The following is a 25,611-nucleotide window of genomic DNA, read 5'->3' on the forward strand; positions in this document are numbered from 1 at the left end:
CGCGATATTGAACCGCACTCCCCACGAGACTATAAAGTGATGTAGCGAGACTATCTTGAAGAGAAATTCAAATTTAATCTTTATGAACTTAGTGATAGAGTTGAATTTAAAAACTCGTCGCTTAAAAGGTCGTAAATTTTAACGACTTTCTTAGTGACGGACTGCTTTTAACTTGAACGTCGATAAAAAAATATTTTTCTAAGTATAATTTGAAATGAGATGAGAATTAATCTTTATTATATTAAAATTTTACACAACTGCATAAAAAGGAGTATAATGTTTATTTTGTAAGTCTTGTATATATTTATTAAAATTTACGCTTGGTTACTTTTAACTGGCAGACGGAACCCTTCGTGCGCGAGTCCGACTCGCATTTAGCCGTTTTTTTTTGTAATGTTAATCTTGTAACCTTTCTATTAAGTATGTAATCTATACTAATATTATAAAGCTGAAGAGTTTGTTTGTTTGTTTGAACGCGCTATTCTCGGGAACTACTGGTCCGATTTGAAAAATTCTTTCGGTGTTAGATAGCCCATTTATCGAGGAAGGTATATATCATCACACTACGACCAACAGGAGTGGAGCCACGGGGGTGAAACCGCGCGGATCAGCTACTTTGTTTATACATATGTATGTACGAATATTGCGTATATTTCAGATTTACAAAAAATCCTGCTTTAAGGCTAAGGTGGATTGAATGCTGTGGGAGAAAATCAGAATGGACACCTCGGTACAGAAATAATAAAAATTTCTGGACCGATATTTATTTTATTGAATATAATATGTGATGTGTTGAATAAATACATATTCAAATACAAATAAAATGGCGTTTTATTGTTTTTTCGTATGCATATAATAATGATGAAAACGTTACAAATGACCTGTGTAGTATTTTTTATGAATACATATAATATTAATGTTATTTCTAATTTCAACAAAATTATTATTTTTGTAATATCGATATGGTTACATCCCTTTAGAGCGATTGTATTATTACGTATATGTATAGAGATTTTTCTGTGTAATCGATGTACATATGTGTGCAAAAACATGCTAGTCTGTCCATTTTGTAATAGTTTGAGTTTGTAAAGACACAAATTATTTTTGTGAATGTGTGATTGTGTTTCAAAGTGTGAGTTACCCTCCCCGCACCAAAACCGGCAGAAAGTTTAGTTAGAACATTTGCCAGCGTGCTCCATCCATTACTTAATGATCTAAGTCGCGAACAAAGATAGTCCATTGAATAAAAAGTTCTAGAGTGCGTGAGTTAGTAACGTAAGATGTTTCTTCGGAAACATGTCCAGAGTCCCTAGGTAATAAACATACTAAAACCCCGGGCCACTAGGAGGAGCCCCGGAGTGGGGGGAGGGGGAAAATGGGTTCATTTTTTCATTTTTCGCTTAAATCTCAAAAACGGTACATGTTAGAGAAAAACTTTCAAGGAAAAGTTGAAAGGCCATAAAATTATCTACAAGTTGTACCTGAATCATTTTTTCCTATATCCTACCGTTTCTGAGTTATACGCAGTAAAACATGATTTTGGCTCAAACAATTTCCACATCAATCGATCAAAAAATATTTCTTTCTTCCAAAAAACTCAAAAGTGCAACTTGTGACCGGTACTGATAGATTGCTCTTAATTAGGTCTATAATTGGTAAAATAAACACATTCCTCCATGGAAGCCTTTAGGAGGAATCGATTGTCAAAATATTATATTATGGTAGTTTGAGTTACTGAACTTGATCTTTTTATTTTTTTCTTCCAAAAAACTCATAAGTGCAACTTGTGACCGGTACAGATAGATTGCTCATAATTGGGTCTATCATTGATAAAAATACCAGATTCCACCATGGAGGCCTTTAGGAGGTATTGAATTTTATTAGGGTAGTTACGATACATGAACTTTTTAACTAACTACCCTAATAAAATTCAATTCCCCATAAACACCTCCATGGTGGAATCTGGTATTTTTATCAATGATAGACCTAATTATGAGCAATCTATCTGTACCGGTCACAAGTTGCACTTTTGAGCTTTTTGGAAGAAAAAAAATAAAAAGTTCATGTATCGTAACTACCCTGATAAAATTCAATTCCCCGTAAACGCCTCCGTGGTGGAATCTGGTATTTTTAGCAATGATAGACCTAATTATGAGCAATCTATCTGTACCGGTCACAAGTTGCACTTTTGAGTTTTTTGGAAGAAAAAAATAAAAAGATCAAGTTCAGTAACTCAAACTGCCCTAATATAATATTTTGACAATCGATTCCTCCTAAAGGCTTCTATGGAGGAATGTGTTTATTTTACCAATTATAGACCTAATTAAGAGCAATCTATCAGTACTGGTCACAAGTTGCACATTTGAGTTTTTTGGAAGAAAGAAATATTTTTTGATCGATTGATGTTGAAATTGTTTGAGCCAAAATCATGTTTTACTGCGTATAACTCAGAAACGGTAGGATATAGGAAAAAATGATTCAGATACAACTTGTAGATAATTTTATGGCCTCTCAATTTTTCTTGAAAGTTTTTCTCTAACATGTACCGTTTTTGAGATTTAAGCGAAAAATGAAAAATGGACCCATTTCCCCCCTCCCCCCACTCCGGGGCTCCTCCTAGTGGCCCGGGGTTTTAGTATGTTTATTACCTAGGGACATGTACCATGTATCGTAACTACCCTGATAAAATTCAATTCCCCATAAACGCCTCCGTGGTGGAATCTGGTATTTTTAGCAATGATAGACCTAATTATGAGCAATCTATCTGTACCGGTCACAAGTTGCACTTTTGAGTTTTTTGGAAGAAAAAAATAAAAAGATCAAGTTCAGTAACTCAAACTGCCCTAATATAATATTTTGACAATCGATTCCTCCTAAAGGCTTCTATGGAGGAATGTGTTTATTTTACCAATTATAGACCTAATTAAGAGCAATCTATCAGTACTGGTCACAAGTTGCACATTTGAGTTTTTTGGAAGAAAGAAATATTTTTTGATCGATTGATGTTGAAATTGTTTGAGCCAAAATCATGTTTTACTGCGTATAACTCAGAAACGGTAGGATATAGGAAAAAATGATTCAGATACAACTTGTAGATAATTTTATGGCCTTTCAACTTTTCCTTGAAAGTTTTTCTCTAACATGTACCGTTTTTGAGATTTAAGCGAAAAATGAAAAAATGAACCCATTTTCCCCCTCCCCCCACTCCGGGGCTCCTCCTAGTGGCCCGGGGTTTTAGTATGTTTATTACCTAGGGACTCTTGACATGTTTCCGAAGAAACATCTTACGTTACTAACTCACGCACTCTAGACCCCCCTTGGAGGGACTCATTCAATGGACTAATGCCACCAAAGCTTAGGTAACCAAAGCAAAATATGCGAAAGTGATTAAATAATAAAAAGTACTATTAAAGTGTAAATAATATTGTGTGTGATTGTGATAAAAACCTGCTACTATCGAAAGGTGAGTGAATCCTGAATTCATTAGATTATTGATAGAGCTTTATGTCTCACAGCGTTTTGAGTGGTGATTGGACAGGCGGCCTTAAGCATACATAGGGATATAGGGACAGAGAAAGCGAATTTATTTTATACTATTTAGTGATGTAATGATGTCTGTTCTGTGAGTGAAGTGATGTCCAACAAGTTTGTGACCCGAATTAAGCCCGAATTTCAGTTCTTTTTTCTGTACAGATTAATCAGAAACTCCAAATTTTATAGTGGATATTATGTCTATAATATAGTGGCGACTCTGTGTGGGATTAATTTGTGTAGAAGCTGTGTGTAGAAGGGTGGAAAGGCCCTAAAGCGCCTTATTCACGGTCCATCTGGCTGTACGTCCCGCTAAGGTCATACACGATGCACGACGCAAAACGACAGTGAATAGTATTGACGTACGTCAATAATAATTATTATTATGTTGCTGGATGTGCACGACCAATTTTTCGTTCAGCGAGCATCCCCGCCGCCGCGAACGTTGTGCAGATGGACAGTGAATAGCGCGGACGTACGTCAGAGCGGTCTTGCATCGTGTGTGCTCGATCGTGAATAGGCTTGCTGTACAGCAGTGAGCAAATTAGCATTATGAGCTTGTCTTTCACGCAAATAGCATGTGTCAACAAATGGATCGTGAAACGATTACGAGGTTTATTGAAAAAAATATAAGTTGCACAAATGTTTATGGAATGTTTCCAGCGTCGATTATATGCAAAAACAAAAAAGAATCAATGCATTACAAAATCTAGTACCCATTACATATTTGGATGAAAAAATTATGATATACGTTTATGATAATTTTTTTTCATCCAAAACCTCTTCCTTTTTCTTTTATTCTCTTCTGCTGCTGACAATATCAGAAGAACTCGCATTTTTTGGCGTTTTGATAAAGCAGGTGGCATTTTCACACACGTCCTCTCGTTAACTTCATTCGATTTAAATGCCATGCTTGATGCGCGCACGATCGTCAGCAGGATACATCCAGCACAGCAGCCTTGAGCTGACGTACAGCGGGGATGGTCCGTGAATAAGGCGCTTATTAACTTCATTTTCCAACCCACTCTCTAACCACCATAAGTTGCCCTATAAAATATTTAACGAAGCTGTCTGTGGATGATCTATGGTTGGTCTGTGGTTTTTTAATTGTCATCTTTTGAGTGTGAGTATCATCCATGATTGTGTGCATACAGACAATTCGTCCAATTACATTTTTTAGTAGTTGTGTGCGTTCCTAAGTGTTCGCTTGTCGCGTTGCGGTGCGTGTGCTTTCCACAATTGACTTTCTTTGCCTCGTAAGTTTGTGATTTTACCATATTATTGTGTGATTCATACAACCAATGCCACTTAATGGATGTGTACCAAAAATGTAGCTCTTACTTTTTTACATTACGCTGAATATCACTCAAGATCATTCGATCGGATCGTGTCGATGCGTCACCTTTGTGAGCCATTTTACAAGTTCCTATTATTCTAGAATTATAAGATGCATTTCGTATGTTATTGAACCTCAAAATCGATATTTGAATGCCGTGCTAAGATTATGTGAATAAAATTGTATCACCAGACAAAAGCGTACCATTCTAACCTTAAGAAACAGGTACCTACCTAGGTTTGAAATATTTTCTTTAGTGACGCTACCTGGTGAACCTGTCAAATTTATTTCTGTGAATTTTTATTAAATGTATGCAGAGCCTCATAGCGTTAAGTGTCTAATATTAGGAGATTTATTTTCAAATCTTTATAACCACTTATAATATTGCTTTGTTCACCTGTTTAAGCAACATGTAGCAAAGATATAACACAAAAAAGTTGAGAGATATAAGTTATTTATGACAAATGTATGGTATTTTTCTTATGCTCAATAATGTTAGTAAAACTTTCAATGTAAATATTTTGTAGGTGTTGGTCGGTTGGTTGGTTCACACACACAACACTTTTATACACACAATAAAGTTAAATACTTATTTAATGTCACACATACTAACAAACTATTTGTTAACAATATCTTGTAGTGTAAATTGCACCCACCTAAGAGCAAGCAGGTTCCGTCAAAAAAAAATTCAACATTTGCTTCAAAGTAAACAAATAAAAGTATGTATATGTTTCCATTATCAGTATTTAGTATTTAACTTAAATTATTTAACCATTTTCCAATTTCTAATAATTTTTCACATGACTTACGAATATTTGTGTGTGTGGATTAGATACTGCAATGATTATTGGATATAATAGTTATTTAACATATTAAAAAAAGCTTTATTTTTAATTCTTGTAGACAGATTGATTATAACATACCTAACCTATTTGTTTTTATATAAATTGTTGTCATTGTTAAAAAGTAGTAAATATAAATGTTAACAAAATGTTAAGGTCACTAATATTTGCAAAGTGTTGTTTATAAAAATAGATTGTACAGTATTTCCATTTGTATCTCACTTCAGGGCTTAGCATTGGGAATATGTTATTTTATAATATATCTATGGAATACAACAGTCTTATAGAATATTTTGTGGCTTCATAAAGATTAAAGAGTATCCTGAAATAGGATTAAAATAAATGAACAGCAAAGTAAGGAAGACGCGTGTGAGCGGCGACCGCAGCAGAGCCGCGGTGCAGTCGGAGGGCGCCGTGGGACAAATCTGGGTCAATGGTAGCGGAGCGGGTCTCGCATCTGGGTCGCCCCGCGCCGCGCCCTCGCCGCCGCCGCGCGCCCTCGCTCCCGTGCGACCGACCCTTCGCTATTTGTGCTCTCGCTGCTCGTGCCGTTATTGCGAATCGCCCACCCTACAACTACGACATTATCGAGCAGACTGACTAACCCTCGAAACACGTTCTGTTATTGATTACATTAATCGCTATATGTATATCCAATGTACTTTTAGCGAGAAATGATTGGTGAGTTTTAGTGCGACGCTCGCCGACGGGCGACAATACGCAGATCTTGACCTTGGCTAGGTTAGGTACGTGCGGCTAATGACCTCGTGCTGCTGCGAAATATTTGAATGTTTGAAAAAGTAAAAATAGAATTTTCACATGTTCGTTAAATTTAATCTGGTCGGCTCTGCAGTCGTTCGAATACAATCGTTTGAAGTAGATACGTTCACGATTGCCATTGAATTAAAAACAAAGGCGCCAAAAGAGTACATAAATTCTGACCGATGCTAGGTATTTCTTTCATCAATGTCTCATACGTTTTTAACTCCATTTCTAGTGATTAAATATGTTATTTAATGAATAATAAAGAGGAATAGAGAGATTTGTAAGCACACACGTTGGCATGCGATTACCGTAACCGCGTGCGTTAGGGCGCGGCGGGGTTGGGGCGCGCGGCGGGCGGCGGGGCGCGGGCTCGAGAGCGCGGGGCGCGGCGGCGCGGTCGACGGCCGCTCCGGGCAGCTGGGGGATGCGCGCCCGGTCACTGACTCGCGCTCACCTCATGACTCCGCCGGCCGGTCCGGCTGCAATCCGAGTCCAGCGAGCTTCTCCCGGCACGGTTACTGTTAAACCGCTGAATCACGTTTATATGCCATCTGCTCGATCATTAACAACCTCGCCCTTTCAAAACAATGATGCTTTTTCGCTAAATACCTGATTAATGATAATCAAACTTAGTACTCATATATTACTTATGCAACTTAAACAAATGTCTTGTCTGATCCTTTTAATATATTATGATATAAATATTATATATTTATAATTTATATCATAATATATTTTCGATCGTATACCTTATAATTTATAAATATATTATATTTATTAACTAGAATATGGATAGAAGTAGATTAATACTAGATACGCTACACGTTTGCGGTTTCGCGATTGATCGCTAATGTGTCGCCATTTCGCCAACTTGTCGCAAGTCAGCGACCTTATGTAAGCAGTAAGGCCGTCCGCTACGTATAAAAAACAACCCTTTTTTACGTTATGCTCCCGTCCTCAATACTTGCATCTGTGAATGTAACATTTTTAAAACTCCCCTGAAGCGTAGTGTAATAACGCAAATACTATATTAAAATAACGCAATTTTATTTTCAAAGGTCAATGTTCTCGTATCGTTGACATCGCGTCGGTGCGATGTCTGTTCTAAGTTCTAACCTTATCTTTTTATTTTTTTTAATTCATTGCGTAATTCGCCATAAAATTCAAATTGGACGACAGACTCGTCTGACATTGCACCTTTGTGATACAAGGTGACGGCGCGGCCGCGGCGGAGCAAAATCCCTTCGCGTAAATGGCGCGGGCGGTTCTGTTCTTATGTGATCAGTGATGTTTATTAATTAGAATTGTACGTAACATCTTATAATCTATGATAACATCGGTGGTTTAATAATACAACGATGCATATTACATATGATATTCTAGATTAAAAAGAAATCTTCTTATACTATATTAAAACTAGCGGTCCGCCCCGGCTTCGCCCGTGGTACATATGAAAAATAGATGTTGGCCGATTCTCAGACTTACCCGATATGCACAGAAAATTTCATGAGAATCGGTCCACCCGTTTCGGAGGAGTATGCAGACTAACATTGTGACACGATAATTTTATATATGTATAAGATAAGAGATAAGTCGGGTTTTCCTTACTGACGCTATAACTCCAGAACGCACGAACCGATTTCCACGGTTTTGCATTCGTTGGAAAGGTCTCGGGCTCCGTGAGGTTTATAGCAAAGAAAAGGTGTCTCTGGTGGCGAAACGGAGTTCGCGGGGTTTGCTAGTATTTTATACATTAAGTTTTTACGAAAATGGAGCACAGCAGTTACGCATAGTTTTTTTTATTTATTTTTTATTGTGTGATAGGGAAGCGCTTGACCACGATCTCGCCTGATGGTAAGCTGAGATGTGGCCTATGATGGAGCGCGCTTCCCTAGAAGGTACCCGTTCACTCTTCGCTTGAAGTGTCGAGTGAAGTGCAGGCGGGTCGGAGTAACGGTCGGTCGGGGATGTTGCAGGCAGGCAGGCAGGCGTCGAGCGCTGCGCGGAGGCGTGGGGCGGAGCGGGCGAGGCGTAGGGCTGCGGCGGCAAGACCGGCCGCAAGACGGAGAGCGCGCGGCAGCCGGGGCCCGTGCTGCGCGCCGCGGGGCGGACCGCGGTCCCCCCGAGGCGGCGCTGGGTCCCGCCATCCTCGCTGCGGCACCACGATGTGCCCGACGGCGACGCCAAGCACGACATCATCTTCCGGAAGGTTCGCTTTATCATTCTTATCGGCTTGATCGAAAAAAAAAGCGACTCGCAATTAACCGATTTTTGCAACATCAATTTGGTTCCCAATCTGCTGCCCCACGAAAGATTTCCAAGTGACAATACTATGAAAGTAGCTAAATAAAAAAACCGTTGTGTAGCTTTAAAGATCTAAATATACATTGAGACAGGCGCGGGAAGCGACTTTGCTTTATACTATGAATGCATGTATGTAGTTATTTAGCGAATGTCAACAATGTCCATTCATGTTTTAAAATTGTGCATTCGCAGGTGCGCGGCATACTTAACAAACTAACTCCGGAAAAATTCCAAAAACTCAGCGATGATTTGCTCGGGTTGGAACTGGACTCGGACAAGGTGCTGAAGGGCGTGATCCTTCTGATCTTCGAGAAGGCACTGGACGAGCCCAAGTACTCGTCAATGTACGCGCAGCTGTGCAAGCGGCTGAGCGAGGAGGCGCCCAACTTCGAGCCGCCCGGCCAGCCCTGCACCTTCAAGCTGCTGCTGCTCAACAAGTGCCGCACCGAGTTCGAGAACAGGGCGCAGGTGGGTCGCCGTCGCGATTAACAAATCAATATTACAACAAAAACAATTAAAGGCAATCTAAAAGGAGAGGGCACATGAGATGGTAGTAGGTACACGAATGCGGAAAAAAATAATCAATAAATTCAATGCAATATGTCTTTACTCTTTATTATTTGACCACCACTGTCAATAGGGATACACATAATATCTATTATATGGTACTAATAATATTATGTTAACTTACAGGCCTTCGCGGCATTCGATGATAAAACTTTAACGGCCGAAGAGGAAGAGAAGCGGCATCTCGCCAAGTGCAAGATGCTCGGCAACATAAAATTCATCGGGGAGCTCGGCAAGCTGGAGATCCTCGCCGAGTCCATCCTCCACCGCTGCATCCAGAACCTGCTCGCGCGGCGCGCGGCCGCCGAGCACCACGAGGACCTGGAGTGCCTCGCGCAGCTCGTGCGCACGTGCGGCCGCGTGCTCGACTCGGAGCGCGGCCGCGGCCTCATGGACCAGTACTTCGCGCGCATCGAGACGCTCTCCGCGTCGCGCGAGCTGGCGCCGCGCATCCGCTTCATGCTGCGCGACGTGGTGGAGCTGCGGCGCAGCGGCTGGCTGCCGCGCACGGCCGTGTCGGCCGAGGGGCCCGTGCCCATCCACCAGCTGCGCGCGGACGGGTCCCCGCCGCGGCGCGAGCGCGAGCGCGGCCACGAGCGCGAGCGCGACTCGCTGTTCCGCGGCGGGCTGCGCGCGCGCCCGCTGGACGACGTGCTGGCGGGCCTGTCGCTGCAGCCCGCCGCGCCGCTCGTGCCCTCGGCCGACAAGCTGTTCGGCAACGGCTTCCCGCGCGACGCCTTCCGCCAGCGCTCGGCGCCCGCCTACTTCCCGCGCTCGCACTACAAGCAGGGCGCCAACGGCAAGGAGCGCGGCAGCAAGGCGCGCGTGCCCGTGGCGCCGGGCGGCCTGGAGAACGTGCAGATGCGCCCGGCGGCCAACTCGCTCATGTTCACGGCCTCCAACCGCCTCAACAAGCCGCAGCCGCAGCCCATGCCGCTCGCCCCGCAGGCGCAGAGTGAGTGCCCTCGCCCCTCCCCGGCCTCCGTTTGCGTTACGATAAAACCTTGACGATGCATGTTTACATTCGGCAGGCGTCCTCCCGGCGTCGTTCGCGAACGCGGCGCCGCTGCTCAAGGAGCCGGCCATCACCATCAAGCCGGCGCCCGACAAACGAGACAAGCCCAAGAAGGATAAGGTATGCTTTTAAATAAAGAAATTCAGAATGTGTACATAAAATTAAATACGCGCACAGTAAATAAAAGCAACAAACGACGCTTAAAACAACCTTGATGGACATAATATCGAGGTGGAGCGTCGACAAAATATGTGATACGATACATAGGGGACACAGTATACAACGATACAATCCAATGTTGTTGTATGTAAAAATTAAAAATATAATATGAAGCAGTATTCTCCCTGTTGGCACATGAGTAAATAGAATGGAGGCAAAGCTTCTTAATATTCTGAAGAAATTCTTATCTTATTTGCTTACCTGTTGTAATCCTTTTGATGATTGAATGTGCAATAGACAGTCACTATCTTCTTATATATAAAAATGAATCGCAAAATGTGTTGGTAAGCGCATAACTAGAGTCTAGTGCAATGCGCGCTCCAAAGCGGACGCATTGCGCTGTGCAGAATATTCATAATAAATAATTAATATTTTTTATTATCGAAGTTTTCGCTCGTAACAATGAGCGCTACGCTTGTGCCTAATGAAGTCCTGGCATTCCTGCAGTATCAGCTGGATGTCATGGATGAAGTTAGCATAGAACAACTTTGCACGAGCAATTTTACGGAGGAAGAGATTCGTGACGCCAAATCACTTCTCTTTTCGGCATTGAATATGGCCGATAGGATGCCGTCTCGCAGGAGGGACGAGAAGGGAGAGAGAAGTCTACGGGACATCATCAAGGTGTTCAAGGAGACCGATCCGGACGACGTGCCGACTTTCGTGGCGAAGGATTTGCGTAAGCTGCCTCCCGTCACATTCGACCACGTCGACGTCACCCGCCTTCTTAAGGATATCACTTCTTTAAGGACGGCCCTAAAGGAGATGGAGTTCAAATTTGGAGCTTCCCAATCCACCATCAACGAGCTGCGTAATGAGGTCGTCGCCCTGCGCGATTCAATTTCATTATGTAGGTCAACGGAGGTTTCAAATGTGAACACACGTCGTGGAGCGCAACGTGAGACTTTTGAGTCAGCGAATTTGACGACGCCGCCGGCCGTCGACCGCGTCACGCCGCGCCCCGCCCGACCCGCGCCTCCCCCGGAGAGCCCGCCACGTGTAGCCAACCCGACACCGGCTGGTTACGCGGCCGCTGCCGCCAAGCCTCCCGTAAAGCGGCAAGATATCACCCGAGATGGAGATCCCGTTAAGCACAGGGACTCCCCGCGCCGTGCGGCACCCTTGTCGAGCGCGAATAGTCATCCACTCGATGAGGAAGGCTTTACAAAGGTAGAGAAAAGGAAGAAGAAAAAGAAGCCCTCCTCCAACAAGTGCGGTACCGCCCCGACCGGTAACAACCACCTGCTGCGGCCCGCCATACCGACGACGCAGCTGTACGTGTCCCGCCTGCACCACTCTACCCAAGCTTCTGATGTAGTGGAGTATGTGCGGGTGAAGACCAAGTTTATCGTGAGGGTCCAGCACCTGGAGCCGCGCAACAATTTGAATTTTAATTCATTTGTTGTGCGTGTACCGAGCGAGCAGCTGTCGACCTTCATGAGCGAGGAGTTCTGGCCCCGTGGTGTTGTGTTCCGGCGGTTTCGCGGGCGGCTTCGCAACACCCAGCCAAAGCCCGTTCAGCGCAATATGACACCGCCAGTGCCGTGAATTGTGTATAGTGTAGTGCTTAATATATTCTTAGTTTTGTATTAATTTAGTTTAGTTTTAAATTATTATATGTATGTTAGTCTGTAAGGTATTTATAATATGGGTCTGTACAATTTATTGTCTGTTGCCTGAAATAAATAAATAAATAAAAAAATAAAAAAAAAAAATAACTCGAGAACGGCTGAACCGATTTCGATAATTATTTTTTTATTATATTCCTTGAAGTACGAGGATGGTTTTTATGTAGAGAAAACGTAAATATGTACCACGGGCGAAGCCGGGGCGGACCGCTAGTTTATAATAAAATACAGTCGACTCTCATTAATTCGAAACTCGAGGGACTTAAAAATTAAAATATTACGAATTATCAAGAGTTTGAAATATCAAATGGTTCGAAATTTGTGAGAGAAAATAAATAAAACTTCGAATAAGTGTTAATCAATTATTCAAATTCATTTATTATTTATTTATTAAATGCTATTCTACAGTTACCGAATGATAACTAAACATACCAATTCGTGAGAAGTGTAAAGTCAAACTAATCATAACAAAAACAATGGCTCATTGAACAAGTTTGAACTTGTCGCAAAATGTACCTACCTGACTACCTGCTTATAGACTACAGGCCCGTGTTGAAAAAATTATGGGTCATTTGACCCACCAGGTGACCTATCTAGAACGATATGAGAGCATAAAATAATAAGATTCAGCACTATGACGTCACTTGTAAGCTGTCCACCTGAGTGCAGATGAGAATTCGAAGGTTCAGGTAGAGATTTTCTCCCCTTGTCTCCATGATTTTTGTACGGCGTTGCGGAATAATTGATTAAAAGTAGTATAGAAATAGTATGACACAGATGCCGTACAAAATCAAATTACCAAATTTACCCCGGCAACTGTCGAAAAATAAAAATAAATTCCGACTTTGTGGACCACCATTTTTGTACGGCATCTGTGTCATACTATTTCTATACTGCTTTTAAGCCATTATTCCGCAACGCCGTACAAAAATCATGGAGACAAGGGGAGAAAATCTCTACGTGAACTTTCCAATTCTCACCTGCACTCAGGTGGACAGCTTACGAGTGACGTCATAGTGCTGAATCTTATTATTTTATGCTCTTATATCATTCTAGATAGGTCAGGTGGTGGGTCAAATGACCCATAATTTTTTCAACATGGGCCTGTAGTCTATTACAATCTTTCCGCCTCTTTCTCTCTGCAACTTTGAATTGTCGAGTGTTGGACACCGATGAGTTCGAATTAACGCGTCGTTTTGTTATATAGCAACATTGAGCTATTATTACTACGTATAGAGAAGACACCACGAACAAAATCTGCGACAAGCGCGGCGGCGCGGGGCGGCTAGTGAGTCATAGATTAAGCGATGTCATCGACTCAACGCCATAGAAGCGACACTTAGTAAATAGTCTGCCTTATCAATTAAAAAAAATCAATGTAAAAAAAAAATGATACAAGCATAGGTAATTGATTTTCATGATTTAACCTTTTTTTAAATAATATTATCCACATTACATTCTTAGAAATGTGTAAAATTATTATTTTTCCACTACATATAAAAATTTACGTCATCTAATATATATTGTGATTACTATCTAAACATCTTTCATACCCAATGCCATTTCTTAAATTTTTAGTCTATGACAAATGACGCAAAATGGCGCCCGCCAAAAATTTTCCTCAAACCAAGTTTAAAAATGATTATCTAGTTAATTACCGATGAAAAGTTATTTCTTTGCACCTTGCCGCATTACTTGAATTATTAGTGCAATATCGTAACAGCGTATTTCCAGACTATACAAGGCCAGCACGCAACGGTGTGAAACTAATCACGTATAGATTGGAAATAGATTTTTCACAAAATTCTTCCAATCTATACAATAGCAGTACGCAAATACCCGCGTATACTTTGTAGTGAAGTAAGTAAGAATAGCGCTCCAAAACATACAGCGCCAGTACGCATGCGGATTAATCGTGTATGTTTCGGAGTAAGCGCGTCGTCTTTCCATTGCTCGCGTATATAATACATATTATTGTATTGCTGTTTTTAAATCTATGATTACAATGCATACACTATCAGTACGCAAAACTTCTTAGAACGAGTTTCTTGCCGGTTCTTCCCCGTAGATACTGCTTTCCGAATCGGTGGTAAATGTTAAAAATATGTAATGACGTTTCAAAAGTGCTTCTATAAGAAGTCTAATTGAATAAATAAATGTTTGAGTTTGAAACTCGTGTATATATTGTAATCACAGACTTAAAAAACAGCATTACAATATATACACGAGCAGTTTCCTATGGTTGCGTTCTGGCTATGTATAGATTGGAAAGACGCATCGTAACACACTCGATGAGATTCATGGTTTTTTGCTTTAAAACAAACAAGACATCAACGCGAATGTATGGATTTAGTTCGAATTAGGGCGCGTTCCCACCGTGTCGTGACGACAGATAATCGTGTAGTTTTAAGTGTCGTGGCTTATATGTTTAAATGGAGGTGTTCACATTTAGAACGACACAATTTACTGTCGTCTACGACAGTTTTTGCAGTGACGACACTTTGTCGTGACAGTGGGAACGGCAAGCACGACAGTCGTAAATCTATGACGTCCATTGAACTCAGGAGAGTAAACGCACTAGTAATCACCAAGCGAAGGCAGAGGCGACTAGATTTGTAGCTTGCTGATGATGTGTAAACGACAAAGCGACTGCCAAGAAACGATAAAATGTCGTCGCGATCCAATGGGAACAGCTAGATACGACAGTCGCTAAACGATAAAAAAAGTTGACGACAAACAATCGTTATAATGGGAATAGGTAGAGACGACAGTCGTCGAACGATAAATTAGTCGTTACGACATAGTGGGAACGCGCCCTTATAAAGAGATTTTGTAGGAACCTCGTGATAACTTTGAATTATAGAGGGTCGAATTATCGTAGGTTTGAATTAACGAGAGTCGACTGTACCACGTTTTTTATGAAGCTTTGTCTCTTTACTAATCATTTTAATCTAAGATCCCAGAACCGTAAGACGCATCCTTTTTTTTTAAAGCATATAACTTTCGGTTTACATTAGTCTCTTGTGTACTTTTCTATACCTGAATGTTTGTGGAGCTTGCCCGGTGTCACCTGTCCAGGTACCCGTCGAAAAAGGTAACTAAAAATCAGAGTTACTTAACTTACATATTTGTCACTGATTTATATACATGTTTTGTAGAATATTACTCTGATTTCATAGAAAAACAAACAGATCCTTTCCCTGGGCTAAAACTGTAATGAGACGCTTTAAAAAATTGAATTTCAATGGATTTTTCGAACGAATAATAAAAGAAAACGAACACCGGTCAGGGCCCGAACAAGGAGGAAGCGTGTCGGCTGGCCGTCGAGGCGGTCGGCGAGCTGGCGGCGCGCGGCGGCGAGGGCGGGGAGGGCGGCGAGGGCGGCGAGGAGGGCGAGGGGGAGGACAGCGCGGCGCTGCGGCGGCTGCGCGAGCTCAACCTGCCCGACAAGCTGCTGCGGCGCGTCATCGCCGCCGTGCTGGAGCACGCGCTGGCGGGCGAGGGCCGCGCGGCGGCCGCGTGCGCCGTGGTGCGCGGCGTGAAGCGCGCGCCCGTGGGCGACGCGCTGCGGGCGCTGCTGGGCGCCGCGCCCGCGCCGCGCCTGGCGCCGCTGCTGGCGCACGCGGTGGCGGCGCGCCTGCTGCCGCTGGCCGACGTGGGCGCGTGGTGCGAGGGCGGCCACCACCACCCGCTGCTGCTCGAGGTGCTGCAGGCGCTGCGCGACGTGGTCGGCCCCGAGCGCCTGCACCAGCTCTACAACGAGAGCAAGGTGAGGGGATCCGATAACGTTCCGACGTGCGTCCGAAGGCTACTTAGCTGAATGCGTGTGTATTTTTCGTTTGACTGCGATGCGACGACTGCGGTGCAGCCGTTTCGGAGAAGTTTGATAATACCGCCACCTTAGAGTATATATTACAGTAGTATAGAGCGCGTGTATTGAGCACATCGTAGGCAGATCGGCTATAGATACTATATAGATGTGTGTGTGACCAATAGGGATGGGTAGGTATCAATTGCGTGTTGAGCTATCGATAAGTTATGTAAATAATTAATATGTATGTATCTTAAGTAAATTTTATGTTCAATATGTTATTAAAAGAGAAATGTAGGAATAAAGTATAAATATGTAATTTTAAATTTGTTTACCAACTGAATAATGTGTGTTTATTCCATTTGAATATTTCTTGTATTAATTATTATAAGTACATACTTTAAAAAAAAATGTTTAATTGGAATATCTGAAAAACGTGTGGACTTCTTAAATATTAAAGTTAATAAAATAATAGTATTTAAAAAATGTTAAATAAAAATAAAAAAATAATTAATAATTTAAAATGAAATAATAAACAATATAAATAATTTTTTTACTCAATTTTATCAATTCTATACAGGTACCAAAATGTTCAAAAATCAATTTAGCGGTTAAATTATAATATCGTAACATTACAATATACTTTACATTTACACTATAATACATTCGCATTCATAATATTAGAAAGTGTATGATACAAAACACACCACAAAATTATTTTTAATACATTTCTAAAAGAGTTTAAATTTTAAAGTTAGATAAATCTCTTATATATAAAAATGAATCGCAAAATGTGTTGGTAAGCGCATAACTCGAGAATGGCTGAACCGATTTCGATAATTCTTTTTTTATTATATTCCTTGAAGTACGAGGATGGTTTTTATGTAGAGAAAACGTAAATATGTACCACGGGCGAAGCCGGGGCGGACCGCTAGTAATATGTTAAAATATAGTTCTTCTAGTAAATTATCGAGTACAGCGTTGGTCAAGTCACATCAGTGAGGCGCGCGAAGGTATGCGAGCGAGCCTGCGCGTGTCCGCCTCCCACTTCCCCTTCACTCCCGCGATGCTAGATTTATTTTCATAAAAATAAGTATAATTAACAATCGACTTACTGATGAAATGTGATACTGGATTTCAATTTTGTGTATTTTCTAGTATCGTTTTTGCAAGATAGAACTGCACATTTCACCATGTTTATTCGTAAATATGAAAAAAAATTCCAGAGCAACGCACTTCGACAGCACTCAACCACGACTACGAGCGCTCGCGGCGGGAACGTCGTGTTGTTCCCACCTGTGCCTACTGTTCCCACTTGGTTGTTCGCACTCTATAGATAGTATATATATACTCTAAGACCGCGACAAATGACACTTGCATGGTTCCGTACCCAAAGGGTAAAATGGGACCCTATTATTAAGCCTTCGCTGTGTGTCTGTCTCCAGGCTGTAATCTCATAAATCGTGAGTTATTTATTTTTTGGCCCGCTAACTGGACGTTCCAACATTTAACCCATTGAGCCCCGAACGGCAGGTTCGGTCCACGACACAATAGATTTTCTATTGTGTCTTTGATTCCGGGGCCTGAGTTATTAGAAATAGTGAAAATACATTCATAATCTTTGTGACTTTTAGTTGGACGGCCTTCTACTCCTAGAAGAACACAACATGCAAACAATTATAAACCTACACTTGTAAAAATAACTAAAACTAATAATTAAACAATTTTACATATTTGTTAGAAAAAAATTTTTTGATTGTACTGACCGATGCATTAAACAAGCCAAGCTCATGGCAGACAGTAATGAGAATTTTGACCGTATTTAGTGCGACATAGAATTAAGTTACGTAAGGTCTTATGATTATGAATACGGATACCAATTCTTTTTTTGGGATAGCTAGAAAGCTGAAATTTTCACAAATGATGTATTTCCGTTGCCGCTATAACAACAAATACTAAAAATTAAATAATATGGGTGGTCTCCATACCTAGTATATAGTATACAAACGTGATTTTCTATTATAATTTATAGATGATAATAATACGGGACCGTTCGTGCGTCGTGCGCGAGTCCAACTCGCACGTATTATTATTGCTTGTATCAAAAAACTTTAAACTGATATCAAAAGTACTTAACCTAATGAGTAAAACGACAATAATACCTTTTTTAAATATAACGAGATATATCTAAAATTATTTAAACACACCCATACCTTAATTATGAGATATGAATATCCCATGTACATTTAATATGAAAGATTTCAGTGTTTTTTTTTTCTTATTTTTTGATATCATTACTTTACAAATTAAAGGAAAGTTCATTTTGAAACTATAAATAGAGCTACTCATTGTATTTCACAAAGAGAACGTCACTAAGAAAATCTGCTTTGAATACAAAGTGTATGTGTATTTTGCACAACACTTAGCCATCAATGAAAAAAGTAATTACTTTCGGAACATTTCGATGGGTAAAAAATAGAGAACTTCAGGTGCACTAACTGTCAAAACGGGCCTTTATTTTGTGATGAGTACCTATAGTATCAATGATTTTTCACTCGTCAGATCGACCTGTGCGCGTACGTGTCGGAGCGCGGCGGGGCGGAGGGCGCGGCGGGCGGGGGGGGCGCGGGCGGGGCGGGCGCGGACGGCGCCGCGGCGCTGGAGGCGCGCGGGCTGGACGCGCTGGTGCCGCAGCTGCGCGTGCAGGCGCAGCTGGCGCGGCAGCTGGCGCTCGAGCCCACGCCCGCCGCGCTGTACCGCTGGATCAAGACGCACGTGGAGGCGGGCGTGCGCCAGACGGCCTCGTTCGTGTCCACGCTCGTGGCGCTCGTGGCCGAGCAGGTGACGCGCGGCGCGGGCTCGGCGGGCGGCGACAGGGCGGCCGTGGAGCGCGAGAAGGCGCTGCTGGAGAGCTACGCGCCGCTGCTGACGGCGCTGCTGGACCGCCGGCCCGAGCTGCAGCTGGCGGCCGTGTACGCCGTGCAGGTGCACGCGCACGCGCACCGCTACCCCAAGGGCATGCTGCTGCGCTGGTTCATGTACCTGTACAACATGGAGGTCTGCGAGGAGGACGCCTTCCTGCGCTGGCGCGAGGACGTCACCGACGCGTACCCGGGCAAGGGCGAGGCGCTCTTCCAGGTACGACTCCAATATAATATTATGTAAACGATCCTAACATACACAATGCTGGACGTTTAATTAGAAACACCTAACACAATGAATTAGTCATCAAATTTATTTAACATTTGTGTAACAACATAATTAGAGATAGTTTTTCATGGTCGAGCTTTTCTAGGCACCTGATCAGAGGTACCATGCTTTTTGAAATAGACTAGCATTGAATAGCATAGAATAATATTTATTTATTGAATAATAAATTTGATGACTAATTCATCGTGTTAGGTGTTTCTAACATAGAAATCTAAATAACAAGACACTAGAAGTCGTAAGCGTGCGTGACCTTGTCGCCACTCAGGTGATTTTCACATCACCAGTGCATTCGTCACTGTTCAGTTGCTCTGGAGACGTATGAGTGTATACATGGTGTGTTTCAGCAATTCCCATTGCGGAAATTCTTCCACAAGTTGTAATTATACTTATAAAGGAATAATATTTCATCGGAAAATATTTTTTTTTAGAAATAATGCCGTTTTTCCTTAAAATTATAGAATATTTACAAGTATTACGAGTGTCACCATAGTAATCGAAATAACAATGAATGACACAGTCGACCATTCTTATTATCACGTTTGTTCGTATTGGAGCAAAAAGTCTCATATACTTAGGGATGTTATTCTAAAATAAACCGTAAATTCGTGCGTTAGGATACATATTCAAAAGCTTAATTTAATAGTTAAGTTAGTTTTCACTAAAATCAAGCTGTCCAATAAAAGGCATAGTTTACTTGTGTGTACTGTTTAGCTTTCGGTTTGAATGTGTTGATTTTGGCGACAGCGGTTTTCATACTAATTATGACATTATAGCACTTCTATGTGTCTTGTTATTTAGATTTCTATGGTTTCTAATTAAACGTCCATCACTGTATATGGACAATCTTGAAAATACTGACCTTATATCATCCATCTGAAAATTTTAAAGGCGAATTCAAATAAGGAGGCTCTTACGATTTTACACTCCTTTACTTGTAGTGTTTGAATAATGTACATTATCGTCACTAAATCATACACGTAATGCAATGTCGGCAATGCAGTACATGTTATGCTACTCTGGTGCGCAGGTGAACGCGTGGCTGACGTGGCTGCAGCAGCAGGAGTCGGAGGACGAGGAGGCGGAGGACTGAGCCGCATCACCGCACCGCTTTTCTTTGCGCTCATCTCATATAAATATAATTAAGCCAAATAGTTTAATACCAACCTCGTTAGCCTGCGACGCCGACGCTTCGGCGCTCCAGCGTTAAATAGGTCAATTTTTAGGTTATACTATGTAACAAAAGTTAGTATCTCGAGATAATTTTTTGTAGGCCTTTTACTCGATTTTGATACTTTTACAAATGTATACAATGTATAGTGTTCGTTTGAACGTATGGTTGCACTCCGGTCTGCCCTCTCCCGCAATGAGCGTATTTTAGTTGAAATTGTAAAGAATATTATCTAAGATGAAGGACTTAAATCAATTTTTAATTATAAATATCATCATCGTTTATTTTCAATACTAAATGAATGTAGTGAGTAAACTGTAAGAATGCTTAAATTTCATTGTATTATCAGATTATAGAATTTTGTAATAGTTAATTAATGGTAACTATGTGACCGATTGTTCCCTTGGAAACTGTTGTATGTTGATGGAGTGAATTGTAACAAAGTTGTGAAGTGATGCCAGGTTAAGTAACAATGGTCTATATATGTATTCAGGATGAGAATTAAACTTCAGTGTAATTTATTACATTGTGTTGGATCTTATTTATTTCTTGTTATGCTCCACAAAATCAAATACCTATACATTTACATTGTCTAGTCTAATACACATCGCTCTCCATTGTAATCGCCACGTCTTTCTGTAACTAATAACAGCTTGAATTGAAGTGGGTACTTCCTTAGAATCCACCATATTCTATTATAAGGGGCGCTGAAAAAATACAAATAAATGTTATATACAATTTCATAATACATTTTAATACATATTTTCAAATTGGAAGCCACACTTATTCTCAAGCATCAACAAAATGAGAGCAGAAATCAAAATCTTAGAGCGGCCGTACACGGGCGGCTCGAGCAGTTAACAGCTGAGCGACGTACACGGACTGCTTGAGTGGTGGGTTGTTGACTGCTCGAGCTGTCGCTACAAACCGCGCAGTTGACGGCTTGAAGCGGTCGCGAAGGCTCGAGCAGTCCGTGTACGGCACTGAATGAATGTCCATAGTTCACGGCGCGGTCACAAATTCAAGCCGTCGGTCTCAACTGCTTGAAGTGGTCCATGTACGGGCCTCATGCTGAAGAACATAGCATAAAAATACTAAGCTAAACTTTATGGACCTAAAAATATAGGGGTTTTTTCTATTATACGAAAACCTTGCAGTGGTGGCATCTTTACTACTAGAAGTTCAGTAATTTATCAATGAAGAAGGAAGAATGATCACCGTTCTTAAAAAATGGGAAAAATGACAAAAACATACACTGAGGAATAAAAGCATTGATAGAGTACTTCACACTAAATTGGAAATGCGAGATATGAATAGGTTAAATTCAGAACACATGTAAAACTAGCAAAACCATGCTCAAGTAATGCTTGGATTTTTATATCTTCATATATTTCATTATAATATATTGAAATGAGAATGTTTTTAAGTATACTAAGATATGTGCCCTGAATTATGGAATTTTCAAGAAAAATCAGGGAAGACAGGTACTAAGAAATTTAGGGTAAAACCAGTCTTGGAGAAACTGATTAGAACAACAAAGCTTTCTAGCTAATATAATAAACAAATTAGAAAATACATATATTACAGGATATCTGGTTGAATCTGCTATTTCATTGAATGACGATAGCGAGCTAACCTAACCCACTGCCTTACCCATTCCAACGACTATGCTATATTATGTTCAACGTTACATTAGACAACTTGAAGAGTTATCCATTGGTCAATTAATTAGATGTTGTCTTACAATCAAATAATAGATTCAACCATATGACTGCGACAGTTACAATACAATGTACCTATCATGTTAAAAGTTAGGAAATGCATGCTTTATAAAACACTTTTTTATCATTACTATCTTTAGTTCCATTTGGATCAATATGTGTAGCAACTACACGTCTAGCACTTCGATGAGCATCTTACCTACTCGGATAGCGGCGCAAATAACGCAAAAGGTCACGACGCTATTGATTGTGTTCGCTCTTGCTTGTCGTTTCTCCTCCATTGGGTCTACTCGCTCTCCAAAAGGTAGTCGAAACATCGTCAAGGTTGAAATTATCACACCTCCACGCCTCAGTCCTCACAATTTTACTGCACAGTGCAAGCTCTCGCCGAAGGTGAGTAGTATATTCTTTGGTGCAAGCTGCAGGCTGCTTTTAGTGGAAAATGGAAATTGGAAATGTGAATTTTGAAACGTCAAGTGTCAATGTCAAAATTAGAATTTTTTTTCGAATGGCAATGAGCAAAGACTTTGCCAGTGTCAAATTGGCTTGTAAATTGCTCCGAGATTTTTCAAACTTAAAATGTCTTTATGTATCATACATTGCACTTGTAAGATAATACATAGTACATACACACACATATTAAGAAAAAACACTATTTTTAACGTTCATGATATTTTTGATGTCATTTTTGTTATTTAAACTAGTTAAAAAACAGTTTAAAAAAGTTCTGTCTTGGACGTCCGTGTGTCTGTATGTGCGGATCCTTTTTCTTGTTAACACGATAGCGACCGAAATACTTTACTAATCGAGTCTTTTTTTTTCTCTTAGAGCGTTTTCACATTATCCGATCCGATATCGGATATCGGGAGCCGATAGCCGATATCCGATATCGGAGGGAAGTAAAATGTATGAAATATGTACCGGTCTTTCACATTGTCCGGTCCGATATCGGATATCGGAGCCGACACCGATATTCCCAGTGGCTATCGGACGATAATGTTCAGTGTTGCCAACTCAATTTTCGAAAAGGCAGTATACCAACAGCAAAAAAGCACTAGTTTGTGTATTTTCAGTCTTATGGGGCGCTCAATCTTTAAAAAAATTCTTTGCTTTTAACCTAAAACCCTTTCTATTAAAAGAAACCTTTTTTTATGAAGAAAACACACATTTAAGTACATATTTATAGGCATTTAAAATACGATTTATACGGCAGGTATTTTTATTTGCCGTATTAAAATATACGGCAATTGGCTAAACTGAAGTAAACAAAAATATATTGCGTTCTTAAATTCAAATATCTATCTTCGAAAACATTAGTGTCTATCATCTTTATTTTATCTCATTCTGCCTCGCTCCTCCTACTCGCATGTTGGTTGTGCTGTTTATTGTATTGTTGTCATTGAGTGCTTTGTTTTTAACCGACTTCAAAAAAAGGAGGAGATTTCACACCGATTTTATTTTTATTTTGAATTTACAACAAAGAATACAAAGTTTGAAAACTCTTAATTCTAAAATAATTGCTTATGACAATAAAATAATTTATGTATCTTTAACTACTAACAGGAAATTACAACAATCTTAATACAAAATAATATATATTTGAACGAGTGACAATATTATTTTAGGATATTACAGTGTAATAAGAAAAAGAAAAGAAAATGTGAACAAAGATTGTATCACTTAATAAATTTATCATACTACATGAACTTTTATAAATGTATGAAGTGAAAAAATGACTAAATGACTAGGTACGTCTTGCTAACAATACATTTAATAGATTTTGAAAGGTATTTACTATTTACTAATATGTATTACTAAAACTATTAACTAATAGTCTAATACTAGGTTGTAGTAGGTATTGATATAAATTTATTTAATTTATGTTATACAAATGACCGATATCAAAACTATTTAGTAAATAGCACATCTAAATAATATGCAGTAAATTGTGATATCAAATCTTTTTTTACATTTTAATTTTCTTTTTTGAAGTTGTTTTACTTTATCGTAGTTATTTTTCACAGTTATTTTTAATGTACATGTACAACTATGATATTATAACATTTGATTTTTTTTTATTATACCTTTTTTTTATCAACTGGCAATTTAGTTTAGTTTTCTCTAAAAATTTCTGGCAACACTCATGATGATATCGGAACGATTTTATCGGACAATGTGAAAGGGCAAATTGTATCCGATATCGGATATCGGCTATCGGCGTCCGATATCCGATATCGGATCGGATAATGTGAAAACGCTCTAACACTCGTAGGTTACTGCTGTGACTTAGAGCGTTTTCACATTATCCGATCCGATATCGGATATCGGAAGCCGATAGCCGATATCCGATATCGGTGGGAAGTAAACTGTATGAAATATGTACCTGTCTTTCACATTGTCCGGTCCGATATCGGATATCGGAGCCGACACCGATATTCCCAGTGGCTATCGGACGATAATGTTCAGTGTTGCCAACTCAATTTTCGATAAGGCAGTATACCAACAGCAAAAAAGCACTAGTTGTGTATTTTCATTTCATTCATTTAAAAAAATTCTTTGCTTTTAACCTAAAACCCTTTCTATTAAAAGAAACCTTTTTTTATTAAGAAAACACACATTTAAGTATTTATAGGCATTTAAAATACGATTTATATGGCAGGTATTTTTATTTGCCGTATTAAAATATACGGCAATTGGCTGAACTGAAGTAAACAAAAATATATTGCGTTTTTAAATTCAAATATCTATCTTCGAAAACATTAGTGTCTATCATCTTTGTTTTGTCTCATTCTGCCTCGCTCCTCCTCCTACTCGGATGTTGGTTGTGCTGTTTATTGTATTGTTGTCATTGAGTGCTTTGTTTTTAACCGACTTCAAAAAAAGGAGGAGATTTCACACCGATTTTATTTTTATTTTGAATTTACAACAAAGAATACAAAGTTTGAAAACTCTTAATTCTAAAATAATTGCATAAGACAATAAAATAATTTATGTATCTTTACTTACAGGAAATTACAACAATCATATTACAAATATATTTGAACGAGTGACAATATTATTTTAGGATATTATGTAATAAGAAAAAGAAAAGAAAATGTGAGCAATAGTCCGGGATACATCGCCCATTTTTGTAAGTGATTACTATCAAGCTAATTTTTCGTGAGTAGCTTTATTTTGATGAGACGCCCAATAATTTCATGTACGAAACTCTCGATTGTGGTAGCTTACAGAGGTAACAAGGATAAAAATTTTTGATTTGACGGTTCTCAAATATTTATTACGCAATTTGTAGGACAATATTGCTGTTGAATTATATAAGTATTAAATAAGTGAAAATAAAAAAATCAGCTGGTTAGTAATCATTTATGATGACTTCGTTATCGATACACATTGGAAAGGGGGACTCTTTGATCAAACCATAGATTTTGTAGGACAAATATTTTTTCGAATAATTTAGATAATTATCTTGAGATTGAACAAAAAAAAAACATTCA

The 25,611-nt window shown here is 40.0% G+C and overlaps 2 protein-coding genes and 2 long non-coding RNA genes across 4 annotated transcripts; 3 read left to right on the plus strand and 1 right to left on the minus strand.

Moving 5' to 3' along the window:
- The first annotated feature begins 4,795 nt into the window (after positions 1 to 4,795).
- Positions 4,796 to 6,795, plus strand: LOC149902072 (uncharacterized). Its single transcript, XR_016457547.1, has 2 exons — positions 4,796 to 4,937; positions 5,395 to 6,795. It is a non-coding gene; the product is annotated as an uncharacterized LOC149902072 (long non-coding RNA).
- Positions 6,796 to 8,510: 1,715 nt separating this feature from the next.
- On the plus strand, positions 8,511 to 20,920 carry NAT1 (N-acetyltransferase 1). The gene is made up of 7 exons (XM_090110368.1): positions 8,511 to 8,683; positions 8,971 to 9,246; positions 9,472 to 10,300; positions 10,377 to 10,480; positions 15,497 to 15,976; positions 18,581 to 19,156; positions 20,256 to 20,920. Exons 2-7 carry the CDS (start codon positions 9,121 to 9,123, stop codon positions 20,316 to 20,318), a joined length of 2,178 nt encoding a protein of 725 aa, XP_089966494.1. The 5' UTR covers positions 8,511 to 8,683; positions 8,971 to 9,120; the 3' UTR covers positions 20,319 to 20,920.
- On the plus strand, positions 10,883 to 12,262 carry LOC149902074 (uncharacterized). Its single transcript, XM_090110369.1, has one exon. It carries the CDS (start codon positions 10,982 to 10,984, stop codon positions 12,125 to 12,127), a length of 1,146 nt encoding a protein of 381 aa, XP_089966495.1. The 5' UTR covers positions 10,883 to 10,981; the 3' UTR covers positions 12,128 to 12,262.
- LOC149902075 (uncharacterized) lies at positions 20,911 to 22,494 on the minus strand. The gene is made up of 2 exons (XR_016457548.1): positions 22,317 to 22,494; positions 20,911 to 21,103 (listed from the first exon to the last, which is right to left on the minus strand). It is a non-coding gene; the product is annotated as an uncharacterized LOC149902075 (long non-coding RNA).
- Positions 22,495 to 25,611: the final 3,117 nt, after the last annotated feature.

This window comes from Colias eurytheme, chromosome 15 (assembly GCF_061535395.1).
Source record: "Colias eurytheme isolate Ceu_HAF_F1 chromosome 15, ilColEury1 Martin Lab GWU primary, whole genome shotgun sequence".
NCBI lineage: Eukaryota > Metazoa > Arthropoda > Insecta > Lepidoptera > Pieridae > Colias > Colias eurytheme.

Excerpts from the sequence above, each read along its gene's own strand:
- NAT1 (XM_090110368.1), top strand. The coding sequence starts at position 9,121 with ATGTACGCGCAGCTGTGCAAGCGGCTGAGCGAGGAGGCGCCCAACTTC. Across the intron at positions 10,301-10,376 it reads GCTCGCCCCGCAGGCGCAGA|GCGTCCTCCCGGCGTCGTTC; the intron begins GTGAGTGCCCTC and ends TACATTCGGCAG. Across the intron at positions 19,157-20,255 it reads AGGGCGAGGCGCTCTTCCAG|GTGAACGCGTGGCTGACGTG; the intron begins GTACGACTCCAA and ends TCTGGTGCGCAG.
- LOC149902074 (XM_090110369.1), top strand. The coding sequence starts at position 10,982 with ATGAGCGCTACGCTTGTGCCTAATGAAGTCCTGGCATTCCTGCAGTAT.